General features: G+C 36.2%; 1 protein-coding gene across 2 annotated transcripts in view; it reads right to left on the minus strand.

The window, feature by feature from the left end:
* The window catches only part of HDAC9 (histone deacetylase 9), a 385,460-nt gene that overhangs the window by 112,050 nt on the left and 258,127 nt on the right, over nucleotides 1–15,283 (minus strand). For both annotated transcript variants that reach the window (XM_061469205.1, XM_061469206.1), the window contains exon 17: nucleotides 12,227–12,276. In XM_061469205.1, the coding sequence (XP_061325189.1) occupies nucleotides 12,227–12,276 (50 nt within the window). The remainder of the gene's footprint in view (nucleotides 1–12,226; nucleotides 12,277–15,283) is intronic.

Raw genomic sequence — 15,283 nt, forward strand, 5'->3', positions numbered from 1 at the left:
ACCAGGGCATGAGCAGGAGCCTGCATCCTCAAAGGGACTGTGATTCATTTTCAGGAAGGCAGATTAAGTTAAAATTGTAACCACAACTTGAGAGTACACACCCTTCAAGACAGTTGTCTGCTCTGACACATGAGCCAGCCGCCGAACGCTGAGTATTAGCCAGGATATGGCATTTATCATTTTCTGCTTTCAGCTGAGTGTGAGGAGACTGAGCTGGGACAATAAGACCAAATGTCTTCCACTGAAAAATTTCCCTGAGACCACTTCAATGAATGATACCTAATTTTACCCTGACTGGAAGTAAAAATGGGCAATCAGGAAGCAAAACAGTGTTTCCTGAGGAATATTCAAAAATGACCACCTGAATGTATACAGGAAATTCAGGATATTTTAGCTGATCTCCTGGGCATGACACATGTAATGAATCATAAACTCTCAAAGCCAGGGGAAGCCAACTGAAGCTGCATACCTTAGTGCACAGTTATTATAATACAAGAAAACTAACATAAACGTATGACTAATTATCCTGAAAAGGCACGGCATTACAAGAGTAGATGTCAAATTCTATTTCATATTCATGCAAAATTAAGACTGAATTTCTGAGGAACATTGCATGAAGAACCACTTTGAAGAACTTTCATCACACAGCCAATGCTTTAGCTGTAATGACTGCAAAATGCCATCTTACTCCATTTTGTATCTCTGTTAGTTCTATGCATTGCCTTAAATGTTTCAGGTGTTTAAACAGAGATTTTCTTTTAGTGTTACTTAATGTTTACTTTGCAAATTGCTGTTGAAATGCAGTGATATAAATGGCAGACCCATTAGAATTACAGCTACTAGCTGGCCCAGTTGTCAAGCTGTATATGAAATGCAGCTATGTAAAATCCTACTATATATGCTTTTCTTTACTCCTGTGAGATGAAATGGCTGGATTTTATATAAGTAAAGGGAATAGGATTAGACACTGTGGTTTCTGGTTCTAGTTCATGTATATATCATATATATCTGACAGTGTATCTAGATGCTGAGTATGCATTAATTTTTGACAAATGTGAAGCTTTCTGAATCACAGACTATGAAAAAGTCAGATGAAATTTTATGAGATTGTTTTTATTCTGCAAGTGCTTTGAAGCAGCCAAAGAATTCAGTTAAAACCCTATCTTGATTAGGATTTTTTTTCAGATAAAGTTCAACAAAATTCACAGAAAATACAGCATTTGTAGCTTAAATGTAACACAGAATCTTTGGGGTATTTTTCCTGCTTAATTATATATGTTTTCATTTAAGAGTTCTTTAAGAAAATTGGCAGGGTAGGAAAAGGTTCTGAATATTTAACCAAATAAAAAAGAACATTTTTAAAGCATCAAAATGTCACTTTTTAACCATGAGCATACTACACATTTCTTTATCAAAAATCCTATCACTGCTGCAGCTCTTCAAAGAAGGTTTGTGTATGATAATGCCAAGAGCCAGAAAACACGAGCCCTATTTGAACACTGACTTTCTAACACACATATGGATTTACTTCGCTCCGAGCTTCCTGAATGAGCACTGTAAGTTGTAGGCTTTTTCAAGCACATTTAGTGTAGCTCAGTCATTGGCATGTGTAGCAGAGCTAATACTCTGTAAAGCTACAGATGATAGAAATTAAGCTACCTGTCCCTGAAGTGGATGTGGAGGCATTAAATAGAAGGCAGTGACTTAAGTGAAAAGAAATGTAGGCAACTTTTCCTGACTGAATGCAACTAATATTTCAAGCCCTGTGTGCAGAAATTCCCTGCCTTGCACTGTGAAAAGAACTTGATATGATTGTTTCCTGCAAGAAATATCTATGTGATGACTTTCACAATGAAGACTTTAAACACAGTGAAAACAAGCTAAGCCTTGGAGCACAGACATTTCAGTAGATAGAAAGCTTGTACCATAACCCCTCATGGATGGAATATTTCTTATTAAGGAAGATGGACTAGAAAGTCTGAAAGTTACCAGCTCCTCATTCTATGCGTAGGAAGTAGCATGTGTATGTGAAGGTGGAGAGGAAGGATATCGAAATACATCTAAGAGAGATTTTTTACTTAAAGGCCTTTCTGAAATCACCACATTTGCTAAAACTGAAATGTTACTTGCTACCTGCTATTGCTGTTACCTTGAGCCTACCTCAGACGGTGAGAAAAGTAGCATGAATAATAATAGTAAATGATTTTTAGAAGAAACTTGTAACTGCCCTTTGTTTGACTTATCATTTCCCCTGCTAGGGGACCTATTCATTCCTTATCCTTTGCTTCAGGCCTTTTTCCCCTGGAAACCTGCTGGGATGTGCTTAATGCTCACTGGGTTCACTAATGTTCTGCTGACGAGAGATAATACAGTCTGACACACACTTCCATTTTTCACACCCTGAATGATGTATTCATCTGTTGTGTTATTTCTCTTTTTTAAATAATTATTGTAAACTCAGACATTGCCTTAAATACACAACCACTGATAACTATATGCAGTACAAAAAAGAGTCCAAGTTTCTGCTTTGAGATGGATTCTGACAAAACATCCTACAGCCTGCCCTCTCTCACACACACACACACACACATGTACACACAACTTGCAGTTTAACACAAATCTAGCTTCCACAGTGGAATTCTGATTTCACTTAAAGGCATTAAAAATATACTGAACCACTTATCCTGCTCCAGATTGTCTGCACAAATGCTGCCATCATAAAAATCAAAACCAGTCCTCCTAGAGTTACCACATGTCCCTGCCAGAGATGCTCTACTTTTTTTTTACCTCTGAGAATTATTCAAAAATGTAGTCTGTCATTTACCTGTTCATGGAAACTTGACCTGCAATGATCCTTTGATAGCATTGTTTGTGTTCTATGTGTACAGTATCCTGGACAGCAAGCTAAAAAATAGTAGCTCTTTACAGTAGTTTAAAATGATTCTTTGTCCTTTTCTTAAAGAGTTTGGACTCAGCTGTCCTTGGATGGAAGTTAATTCAGTATACATTTCAAATGGATACATTTCAATACAAATTGGAGAAAATACTACATTAAAAAAAAAAAAATCTGTCCTTTGATATAAGTAGTTATAAAACTGAGAAGTAAATAAAATATAGTCAGCTAACAAGAGTGTAGCTATACACAGTAAATGGACTAATGAAGAAAACTGTGAGAAATAATATAGGGGAGTACAGACCTCCTCAGTGATACTGCAATTTAATAAAACGTGTGTATTACAGAGAAAATTCCTCTGCTTTAGCTTTAAAAGCGTTCGGAGTCTCACACTCTTCTACTGTGCCAGAGCAAACATGTTTCCCTCACTGTTTTTTTTTCTTTAGTTCTCTGGCATGAAAATAGAAGTTAAATATTTTTCTGAAGTGTTGTAACCTCTAAAAATTATGTGTGGCAGTTTGCTATCACTTCCAGCAAGGAGTCTGTCATTCTTGGAGACAGCTGGTGCCAGCAAATGCTAGCACAGAAGTTTGTAATGTTTTGCTCCTGTCCATGAGCAGTGCAGCTATCCCAGGTGCCATGCTCATAGCTCTCACCTCCTACTCCTACAGATGTCCTGGTGATCATTCATCACCTCCATGATTTCCACCGAGAAGAAAAGATCCTCAACGTGCTTCTCAGCTGCTGTTTCATCTCACCATGACTAAAGAAGCGAAAGTGTGCACATCATCTCCAAGGAACAACCTCTAATGAATGGCCTGTCAGCCATGTCTGTTGTTAAGGAACAAAGGAGAAAAAGTTTGCATGGCTGACGTCTTTTCCATAAATCCCACATACAGGAAGTGTGTAAAAGCAGGCTACTTCAGGAAAAATATGTACAGTGAGCTTCTTTTATTTTTACTGCTATTTTACAGCTGTATCAGATATTGGTTCTGTCAAAGGCATTTCTAGTTGCTTTAATCTAAAGTGCCTGCCATAGAGATTGTCAGCTTTTCATACTTTCTTGCTTACCAGTATGGTTTACAAAATTTGTGAAGGGATGTGATCTTTAGGCTATAGTGGGATGAATAGTTTAAAGGATCATCACAAATCGTTGCTTAAACAAAAAAAAAAATGGGATTCACTTGGGTTTGTATTGGCTTCTCTGTTGTGTTTGAGTAATCCCAGTAGGAGAATTTATCAGCAACATTAATGGACTTCTATACAGAATTTTAGATGCTACTAAATCTGACTCCAAAAGCTCCTTTCCAGGCAAGAGCGAGGAATGTGGCTAATACATGTACCCAATGTATGTAAAATATTTGTCTTTCAAGTTTTACCTGTCAATAGTGATCTGACTTGTATAGCTATTATAAATCAAGGCCAATTTTTCAGAAAATACTCAGTAAAAAGTTCTACATAAAAATTAATAGTTTAATACCTAGTGAAGTTACTGAAGGCGGTAGTCAGCCACTGAAAAAAATGCAGCACCCCTACTTGTGTACAAATGGAATTCACCTTAAGGTTTGTAAAAAGCAAGTAAATATGTGGGCTCTGTATTAAAAAATAAATAGCTTTGCATTCAAATGAGAATCAGAAAAGTCAGGCTAAATCAAGCTAAAGCCTGAATAGAGCAATTTCTTGAGAAAACTTAGTTTGATTTGGTTATTCTCTTAAACTTTTACAATAGGCATTCAAAATCTCTGGGTCTTACAAATCATACATTATGCACCCTAAAGGATCTCAAAACCTTAGTGAAACAGCAATGTGTGGATCATAGGTAGGGGGAATGGAGGGAGGATAGCATGGATTAGATGTGGCTTAGAAGTTGTTTTTAGAAAAAACTCATAAATAAAACAGGCCCAGATTCAAGTCTCAGATATGTGGCATATTTCACCAAATGCTTGTAAAAAATGTTACTGCACTTGCAGACCTAGCACCGAGTACTCTATTAATTTAACTTGACATTTGTTTTAGTATTTAATGGATTAGTGTGTGAAAATGCTGTGTGCTGCCTCCTTATGTTTGAACACGCAGTTTCCAGGAGTTCATGGGCAAATAGAACAATGTAAAGTTGGTAGTAATGCATAGCTGTAGAAAATACAACTTTTATGTACAGAGTTTAAGCCTGATTTCTTAAAAGTTTTTTAGTGATACATAGTATTTCACCTTACTTCTTGCATGTAAATTATGTTGGAGGTCACCTAACACCTAGCTATGCTAGAACCTCATGTTTATTCAGACAAGAAATACTTGAGCATTTCCTCTTCAGAAAGCTTTTCAGTCCACTTTGGGGGCTAAATTCTAGCAATAAACACATGTCTTTTTAAAATTAAAATATGATTTTTGCTTTAGTTACAGATTTCCCATCAAATCCATATGTGTGTGTGTGTATTAAGTCTGGGGAGAATGAATAATATTAGTAAATTGTATACGGTACTATTCCACTATTTACGTTTAACGTGTGTATACGTACATATAATGTTTCATATTCTGTCAAATAAGAAGGCTTCTTTGCATAATGTTGGCCTTTGGCAGCACAATAGTTTTTAGGAAATGCACACAATGAGGTCAGACATTTAATTATTTGACTTTGAGGCAGTTCATTAACTTCACTCTTAATTTTCTGTGTTCCATGAGCTGTATCATTGTTTACAATTTTAATTTGGTCTAGTACCAAGGAGAACAGGTTCTCTGTCAAAAAGGGCAAGAAAAATGTGTCAGAGGCGCCAAATTCTGTTTTTGATGAGTTGGCAGATTACAACTCCTGAGCTTTCTATGCTTGCCTGCTGCAAGTAAGAGAAGTCTGGGAGTATTCTAAAATATTCTCTTGTGCCTGCAGCAATGCCAAAGAACTATCTTTCTCGGTTGAAAAGTTTCTCCTCTCAGTGGTATAAACATCAAGCTCTGTGGTGGATGGCACAGGGCCACTTCAATGCCATGAAAGGACAAGAATGGGACAAAATATCTGTCCTTCCCAGTTAAGAGATATTTTCCCTTTTTGTGGCCATGTTATCAACATGCTAAATATGGTGTCCCCTCCCTGTGTAGAGATGAGGCGCCATCGCACATTTCAGATCCAGAAATGAAATCTTTATACCTCAGTAAAGGAAGAATATCTATTTTGTGCTCTGATCATCCAGATTCATGTTATTACACTTTTACATTTCTATTTTTTCTAAATTAATGTACCTAAAAGTAGGAACTTAGTTGCTTCAAGTCACTGTCAATGAAAGAAATCAAGCACCTCTAGTCAGTTCTGATTTTAGGTGGACTGACTCCTGCTTTACTGCTGAACATGGCTCTATAATGGCTACATAGACAAGTGAGGGTGGTCAGGGTCCTGCTTTGGCTGTTTCGTTAATTTGTCTAAAATTAAATATGTGAAGCTGGACAAGTGAGTCTTCAGGGAACTGTTGTTGTTCTGAACTAAGAGTAAGTAAATGTGCAGGTTTTATCTCATTTCCCTATTTCTTTAGTTTGTGCACTCAAGGAAGCTTCGAGCTCGTCAGCTAGAAAGCCTACAATTCTCTATGCATCTATGGCCTTTTTGATCTCATATTTTGATGAGCTATGCAGAAAATATCACACAGTCAAGGCTGTGCAATTGTGAGTCCAAAATAGTTGTGCAAAATATATCAATTAAACTATAATGTATCTGTTAGATTGATTTAATTAAATTTTGGCATTTTTTTAGGGATGATGTAGCTGCCAGAGAGGCTTAGGAGGTAAAGAAGTTCTTTATTCCTGGAAGTCTCTCACAACCTGCTCCAAAATGTTATAACTGGCAAATTTCAGTAGGTTAATAAGATGAATTAGGCAAGTAGTTTAAATTAATAGATGAATATTGGCAACATGGTATATTAATAATTTCACAGTGGAAGACATCATACTGAGTAGATGTGCCTCTAGGAATAAAAGATTGCTTTCCCCAAACCAGAAAACAGACATATTTTCTGGCTGATATCATGAAAGCATTATACCCATGTTGGTACAGCCTGGGGTATAGGGGACAAACACAAGTTAATTCTAACATATGTCTGGATGTGATATTTAATTTGATTGTCCAAATCATAGTCAGTCTGGTTTTTTCACAGCCAGATTTGCATGCAGATAGAAGGAGAGACCCCTAGCAGCCTGGAGCCTAATATCTCCTACAGGAGACGATGCCATCTCCAATACTTTCTTAATTTTCACATTATTGTACCATGGTAATGGCTGGTGCCATTAACTTTTATACAAAAAAGAGGAATAAAGGCTCATAATGTGTAAAGGCTAAGAATTCTTCCTGGGCCAAGATGAGAAGATAAGTTAAAAAGGAAAAACAGCAGAAAACAGTTTGTTGCCTGGATGACTTACTAAAGTTGTATACTAGTGAAATCTTGCCTTTCTTATTGCTTTTCTTTGTGTGTGGTCAGGACAAAAAGTAGTAATATCTAACTACCACAGCAAGGAGTGCCAGGAAGAAATTTAACATTCAGAAAACATGAATATTTTGCAATTTTTGTAAAAAGAGATATTTTATAGCTTTAAATTTATTTTCTTGATTGTTACAGGCCATATTTTTTCTGATATGAAAGATCTAAGCTACACTTCAGTTAATGAAACAAAGCCAGCAGTTAATGAATCTAGACCAGTTTATCCCAGCATAAGATCTCATCTCAGTTTTACAGCCGTAACAGCAAAATTAGATGAAATGCAATGGACTGTCCGTAATATGTACAAGATATTCTCAGTCATTCAGATGGCTCAATATTTAGCCCATGAGCCACTTTGTTCAGCTTATTAAACATTTATTCTGCTAACATCTGATTTCTTGCAGGATGGTGTTCTCCCCCAGATCCTCCTCTTGCAATTTAAAGATCTGACTTTACACATCACAGGTTTGAAGCAGCGTCTTTTGAGGGTTTGGGGAGAGTAGGGGGAATTGGATAACTGCCCAATTTCATATGATAAAAGAGTAATTCTCTCCTGTCTGCAGGAAAATCCCCAGGGAACAAAGTATGAAACCCAAACTTAAATAAAATCATATCCTGTTTGCAAACGTCATATTCCCTTTGCTTCTCAGTAATCTGGACCCATAAACCCCAGCACAGCTTGAGCGCCCATTCCTCATCTAAACAAATGCCATAAGCTCCTTTATACTTTTACAACCATGTCAGAAAATAATATTGACTGCCAATAGTGATGTGATTGGAGTTGCCTCCTCTGAGCCATAAAAGAAGCAGTCTGTTATCAATTTCTCTAAATGCATCAAGGGAATTATGGGTCGGTTCAGTTCCAAGTTATAAATGACAATTCAAAAGCCGCAGAACTGTTTGAAGCTGGGAGCTGATGATGACATTATCATAAAAGCCTGCTCTTCTTTTGCTTTTGTGGGTTTTTTTTTGCCTATCAGCTAGAGAAAAAAATATGGCTGAGAAATAGCTTCAAGATTTCTTCACACAGCAGCAGGTCAAACAGGCAGGAAAACAATCACTATTTTTAGTGACAGACTGAGGCAAGGAGATGAAACTTACTCCCATTAAAAATAGATTTCTGCTTCTCTTACTGTCATTTTCACAGCACAACAGAAAGGGGGTAATTGCAATAGATGGATGCATTGATCAACAGTTATACCTCTAGTGGCTGTTTACAAACAAAAAATTGTGGAATACTCTGATAATCCACAGAACCAAAAAGTAATTTGTGATTATTCTCCCCCTTTGGCCACTTCACCTCTAATCTACCCACCTCTCTTGGAAAATTTTTCACATTCCAAACCTCTGACCAGCTGCAAGAACATCTTACTAAAACTGCTGGCCATAGACCTGATAGTCTTTCTCCAACTCAAGGAATTTCATCCCCCCCCCAGTATCGGAATTCTTTAACAACAGTTGATTCTGGAACAAAGTTAAGCTTGAAAAAAGAATGAAAAGCATTATTGTAAGAGAGGTCCCATACTTCAGTGGCTGTTACACTGATGGCCCTGGATAGTGCTCTGATAAAAAATTTAACCATCATTGAAAGAAAAACCTGTTATGGGCAAATTTAGGAGGTTAGATTTAGATGGCTATTTTTTTTTCATCATCTTTGATATCTATTCAATTTGGCTGTCAGTATGAAACAGCTTTGTGCTCTTAGATAAGAGAGCTAATTATATATATAATTATAGTTTCTTATAAAACTATAAAGTTATTTGTTTAATTCCTTCTGAAAGTCTGACATACATGAAGACAAATTTTGCCAATGAACCTGACATAATCAGTGCCTATCACTACTTGAAATAAAATTCATATGGATGAAAAATTATTACAAAATCAGGAAATAGTAGCTTTACATGCATTTTGCACTGGCAAAAAAGATTTATAGCCATGATGGAACAGTATCTGAAAACATTAGTTATGAATACTGCCTCTTGTTTAGGTAGATCATAGCCTCAGATACGTGGGCTTTATCCTGCTTATGTTTTTACTGGTGCAATGTTCTTTCCAGCTCTGGCACAGCTTCAGCGTGTGGTGTGAGGGTCCTGAACCAGAAACAATCTATGATCTGCTCAGTGATAATAATCATCTCCTCTAAGAGATGAGGGCTCTGATATTAAATCCAGCCAGGCAGTGGAGAGAAATGAGCCTAGGTTTCCCACCTGTGTGAGTAGTCCAGCCACTAATCTATTTAGTAATAGAAGAGTTGCATAATAACAACCAGTAAGGTCCCCATAGGGTTAGAAGACAATAGGATCAAAGAGCTCTCCTGCAAGAATGGAATTAACTTTTTTTTTAATACTTTCTCACTGTATTATTTAGCAAACAAGAAAATAAATGAGAACAAAAGTCTAAAAAATAAATTAATCCTTCCATCCCTCCTTAAAATCTTTGCATGAACTATTCTTACTGCTTTATATTGTTTACTGTTTTATAACCCTCAATGAAGTTGAAAACTACTAAGTAGCAATGCTGCTTCTTTCTTTCTACCATCATTTTTCGAAACTAAAGAATTACTTTCCACACAGTTTGAAGCAGCTCCCTTTCCCAGAGCTCATCTTAGCCAATAGACAGCTAAATATCACTGAGAGTTCCTAATCTGATTATTTACCTTGAAAGAGGTCATAACCCATTCCTTTAAAAGAGCCCCACAGCAAGCCTGACAATAATAATAAGTAGAAAGGCAAACCAACCAGAAAAGAAATAAATAAAAGATCCATTTCTACAACATGCTCTTTAATCTAGCTTCCATGATTTTAAATAAAAAAATAAAGCAGACTCAAAAAAAGTGTAGATACATTTAAATGCTTTAAAAATGAATTTATACTGAGCATTTCTGACCTGTTAGATTTAGAACATACATTCACTGGTAGAGGGATTTCAAAGCACATTTCTATTTACAATTTTTAATACCGCAATTACTTGTTTCAATAATCTTTAAAGCATACCACAGTCCTATTTACTTTCCAAAGCCCTAAAAGAAAGTTTACATCAGCTCCTCTTTACTCAGAAGCCTAACATCCTTTCTCAACTTTATTGATATTTTGCTCAATTTTTTCTAAACTTCTTAATAAATGCAACAATGTGGAAAAATTACCTTTTTTTTTATACTGAAATATGTGCATATAAGCTTGTGTATGTGCATACATGTCTACATGTCACTGTGTAATGTTAGCTGATCCTCATACAGAAATGATCCCCAAGCTGCTAGTCACTAAGTTCCAAATTTTAGGCAGAATCACCAGCAAGCTAAGTCCACAGTAGAGAAGCTGGAGTGATTACCACTCCTGATTCTTTCTTCATTAACTAATAGCTCAGTAATCCTCAAAAGTTACTAAATATTTGAAAGCTAAAATTGAATTTTTCTTTTTTGAGTGTTAAAACCTTACAAAATGAGTATTTTTTTCTGTCAGGTATCTCATAATTAAAAAAAAAAAACAACCAAACAACCCATGCTATAAACAAGACTAGAAGACAGTCTGAGAAACTGGGGGCTGTTCAGCCTGGAGGAGAGAAGACTGCATGGAGACTTCATAGCAGCCTTCCAGTATCTAAAGGGGGCCCACAAGGATGCTGGAGAGGGGCATCAAGGACTGTAGTGATAAGACAAGAGGTAATGGGTTCAAACTTAAACAGGGAAAGTTCAGGTTAGATATAAGGAAGAAATTCTTTACTGTGAGGTTGGTGAAGCACTGGAACAGGTTGCCCAGAGAAGTGGTAAATCCTGCATCCCTGCCAGTGTTCAAGGCCAGGCTGGACAAAGTCTTGGCAGCATGGTCTAGCGTGAGGTGTCCCTGTCCATGGCAGGGGAGTTGGAAGTAGATTATTTTAAAGTCCTTTCCAACCCAAACCATTTTAAGATTCTATGTTATGGAATTTATCCTTTGTGAAGGAAAAAAGTAAGTAAAACTTTAGAATGTTGCATTGGAAGTTGACCTCCAGAGATTGTGTCTTTATTCCTGCATACACAGAAACACGGAAAGGGAACTAAAATGTATGTGCATCATCCAGCCAGCCCATTGATATCTGGTAATATCATCATTTCACTTTGATATTACTGACATCAGTAAATAATGGACCCAATTGGACCAAGAGTGTAGAATCTTTTTCTCAGAAAAAAAAAAAACCTGTATGTGAAAATTATTTCTCCCTGGTATTATCTTTTGTATAATTTAATAGGAGCATGATACCAATATCAGCATTAATTCTCTATTCTCCATGGTTTTCAATAATTTAGATTCATTCTTTTATATAGTGTTGCAAAGAATTTTTGCCTGCAGATTTTTGTTTGCAGTGTCCTAATACTCACAAGCTTGCATTTTAGAATGAATCTGTTTCAAAACAAGACAAAAAAAGCTCAAATAACTTATTAGTTTAACAACACCCAAGTTATTAGGTAGCAGTCAGTGAGCGCTTTTCATGCTGTTAGCTTTAGTAATTTATTTTCCTTTCTGAAAAAGATGAAGCTGTATTTACGTATCAACAGTACACAAAACAGCTTCTCCAAAGCTCATTCTGCTCTAACAATTACACCTATGGTACTTTCCTCAGAAAACAGAGCTCATGTAAGAAAACTCAAGTGGGACAACGAAGAAATGTTCACATTATCACAGAATATGTTCTTATCTAATTGTTATATTTGCTTACTGCAATGTACTGTTTTTCATGTCCTTGAAAAAAATCATAATAGCTGCTCAGGTTTCATCTCTACAGATTTCAACAGCTTCTGAAGACTCTGAACTGATAATGCAATAGTTCTAAGGAATTCATTTGTGAGTACATATGCTGTGTGCTGTCCCTCTTGCAAAAAAAATCCCAAACATGTACTTACCCCAAGTCCTCCACAAGGCAACAAGGAAAAGAGTTTTTGAGACACATTTCCTATATATTAAAGAAAAAAAGAAACAATGAACATCATTTATTAAAAAAAAGACATTTAAATACTGGAACAGTAATTACTCTTTACTGGAATTCAGATTTTGTTATCACACAATGAAAATACCAGATATTAGAATAAAAAAAAGTAATAGTATTTTGAAAGTAAATCAGCCATGGGATATTTAAGGCACTCTTTCACAACAGTGACAAATCTTAAGATTGGTAAGCCATAGCTTCAAAGGAGTATAATGATCAAATCTCCACAGAAAGTCACTCTGAGCTAGGGTGACTAATCATCCTGATATTTGTAGCTGGTAAGAAGCTTGTCCAAGCTAGTCATCTCAGATTCTTCCAATCTGTGGAATGGGGAAAGTATCTTTACCCAGTCTAAACCAATGCAGTGAATTATGCTTGAGGAATGCCTGTTTCTTTTTCACTGAACAGAGGGAGCCTCATTAAGTTTTACATGAAACTGAAAACTAATTTCTTAACTTCATCTCTCAAAAAAAAGTTTCTCCTTTGAAAATCACAGCCTTAGTCTGTCTGTCTATGCAAAAATGCTGTTCTCTTCATTATTGTATCATCAATGAATACATTAATATTTCACAAACACAAAAACCAATACTATTTGTTTAAGTATTGCTCAGTAAATACATTCTACTAAATGGAATAAAAAATTAATAGGCTTTAGAATCTAATTACTAGCTTGTTCTGCTCTATATATTAGATGATGTGATAGGGTTTATCTTATATTTATATTCACTTTTTATTCATTAATGTTTCCTTTTTTTTTTGTACCACTAAATTCACTGCTTGTCTTGATAAGGAGAATATGAAAACCAGGTAAGGATCTCAGTATTTGATGCAGTTCTTATCCCAGTGTGTAATCTGATCCTAAGGCAGCTGTGGAAGAGAACATAAACTTTTTCCCTGCCTTATCACCAGAACTGGCTTTGTAACTTTGCCATCTGGAGGAAACATGAGATAGTGAATCACTCAAGTCACCTAGAGCAGCCACCCATTGTTATGGAAGGGGTGAATGCTGCAGTTACTCATGTTTAGCAGGTGCCAATGAAATGCATAAAGACAATTACAAGGCATCATCTTTGAAGTACAAGAGACCAGACTGCAATGTCTGAGATGAAGAAAGTGCTTTACACTTTGAGTATAATCCAAGATGCATTTTTAACAGACTAGAGGCCTTTGATCAGATTGATAACAGACTTTGCAGAACAAGAAAAACATTGAGATTTCATGAAGAGAGCAGTGGGGAAAGCTTCAATTATGGGAGAGTAAGTCCATCTCTTAGCTAGCCTCACAAAATGAAAAGAGCTCACAACACTGCCATAAATGAAAATCAGTAGCAAAAAGCAAACCCCCAAAATTAATCAAAGTGAGAATTTCTCATGATGTTTGGAGTTGATATTCCAGCAGAACTTGGTACATAGCAGTCATTTTCAGGTTACACCCTTCCATACCCCAGGGTACCTCCATGATAATAATCATAAAAAATATATTAGGATAGTTCAAGTAAGATAGAAGACAAATTTTAATTAATAATACTTTTTCTGGCTTTGTCTCATGACAGAATTTGTAGCTACCAAGAAATTACTCGAGGAAAAAAAAATCTTTTAGATAAGATTTAGTAGAACACTTGACTGATAGAGCTAGAAAAAGTATCCAAGATTTGCACTCTAAAATTCCAACCCACAAAAGAAGTAGAAGCTGGTTAGTCAAATTAGGTGCTCAAGAACCCATCACTGACTAAGGTCAGGGTCCCTACAGAAGTCAAGGAAACTGCTTACGAGGTTGACAATTGAGGACTGAAAGTCTGACAAGCAGGAAACATGATCTGCAAAAGCTCTCTTTCAGAAAAATCAACAAATTTAAAAGTATGTTCACTTATAAAAAGGCACAATTTGGGGGACCTGATTGTTTTCAGTATCACTCAGGAATGAAGCCATTTCCTCCAAGCGGTCATTTTTTCACTAACTTGTAATTGCAATTGCGCAGATGCTCTGTGAATGGATCTTTTAGTTGTACTCTAAACACTGCCTCACAGTCATGGATGTGTTGACAGCATATTTCTCACTTTTACAAACTTTTAACTTTTGGAAACTTGATTTTTAGAAACACTTTCTTAATTATGGTTGAAGAGGGAAAAAGCAAATAAATTTCTAAGACCTGTTTGATAAGTGCTCTGCCCTTGAGCTTATTCAGAGAGACTTGAAAGATTTTCTTCTGTCACAAGAAACCACAAGGTGATGTGATACATAGCCTGCATATTATTTTCCTTCAGGTCAAGACAATGTACTGCAACTACCACACTGAAATACAAGCAGTAAGAAAGCTTAACTACACAATCATGTAGAAGTTGAAGTGATCATTTACATTAGCTTCATTTGTAGGTCCTGATGCAGGGAAAATAAAGCTAAGAGTTCAAGCCAGTTTATTCTCTGATTTCAGTCGTTTCAGCTGTTTTGCTTTGCAGTCTTCCAGAACAGAGCTTTTCTCAAGAAAAAACACTGAACTAAGCATTTATTGACAAGTAGCACATTTCTAGCCGTAGTCTTACTTAAATCTCATTTCTGCTTATAGCTGCTTCAGACAAAGCAGATGTACTCATGTACCCTCTCTTCTGAACAGGGAGAAGGAGCAAACACTTTTCTAGAACACAAGTAGAGAAGAAACAGTGCCACCGTCTTCTTAGGTGGCCAGAGGCATAAGGAAAGGTCCTCCTTTTCCTTAGGATGCAAAGACATAATTTAATGGAACAATTTCTATAGAAAAAAAAAAAGCACTTTCAATAAAATAGAAAAGTTTTATGAGATGATGTTGTTATTGATGACATTTTTTAAGAAACATTTCCTTTAGATTTTTCTCCTTTGCTACACATCATTTTGAATTCCTATACTGTACCAAGATGTTAATTTTAATGTCAGGGTTTGTTTGATTCAACCTCACTGAACTGAGGCAAGGGAAGGTGAAACAATTACACTTCATTTTGTGA

The sequence above is a fragment of the Pezoporus flaviventris genome, unplaced genomic scaffold, assembly GCF_033815535.1.
Source record: "Pezoporus flaviventris isolate CSIRO_AGI_PZ_B2104156 unplaced genomic scaffold, CSIRO_AGI_Pfla_v1 ptg000055l, whole genome shotgun sequence".
Classification (NCBI taxonomy): domain Eukaryota; kingdom Metazoa; phylum Chordata; class Aves; order Psittaciformes; family Psittacidae; genus Pezoporus; species Pezoporus flaviventris.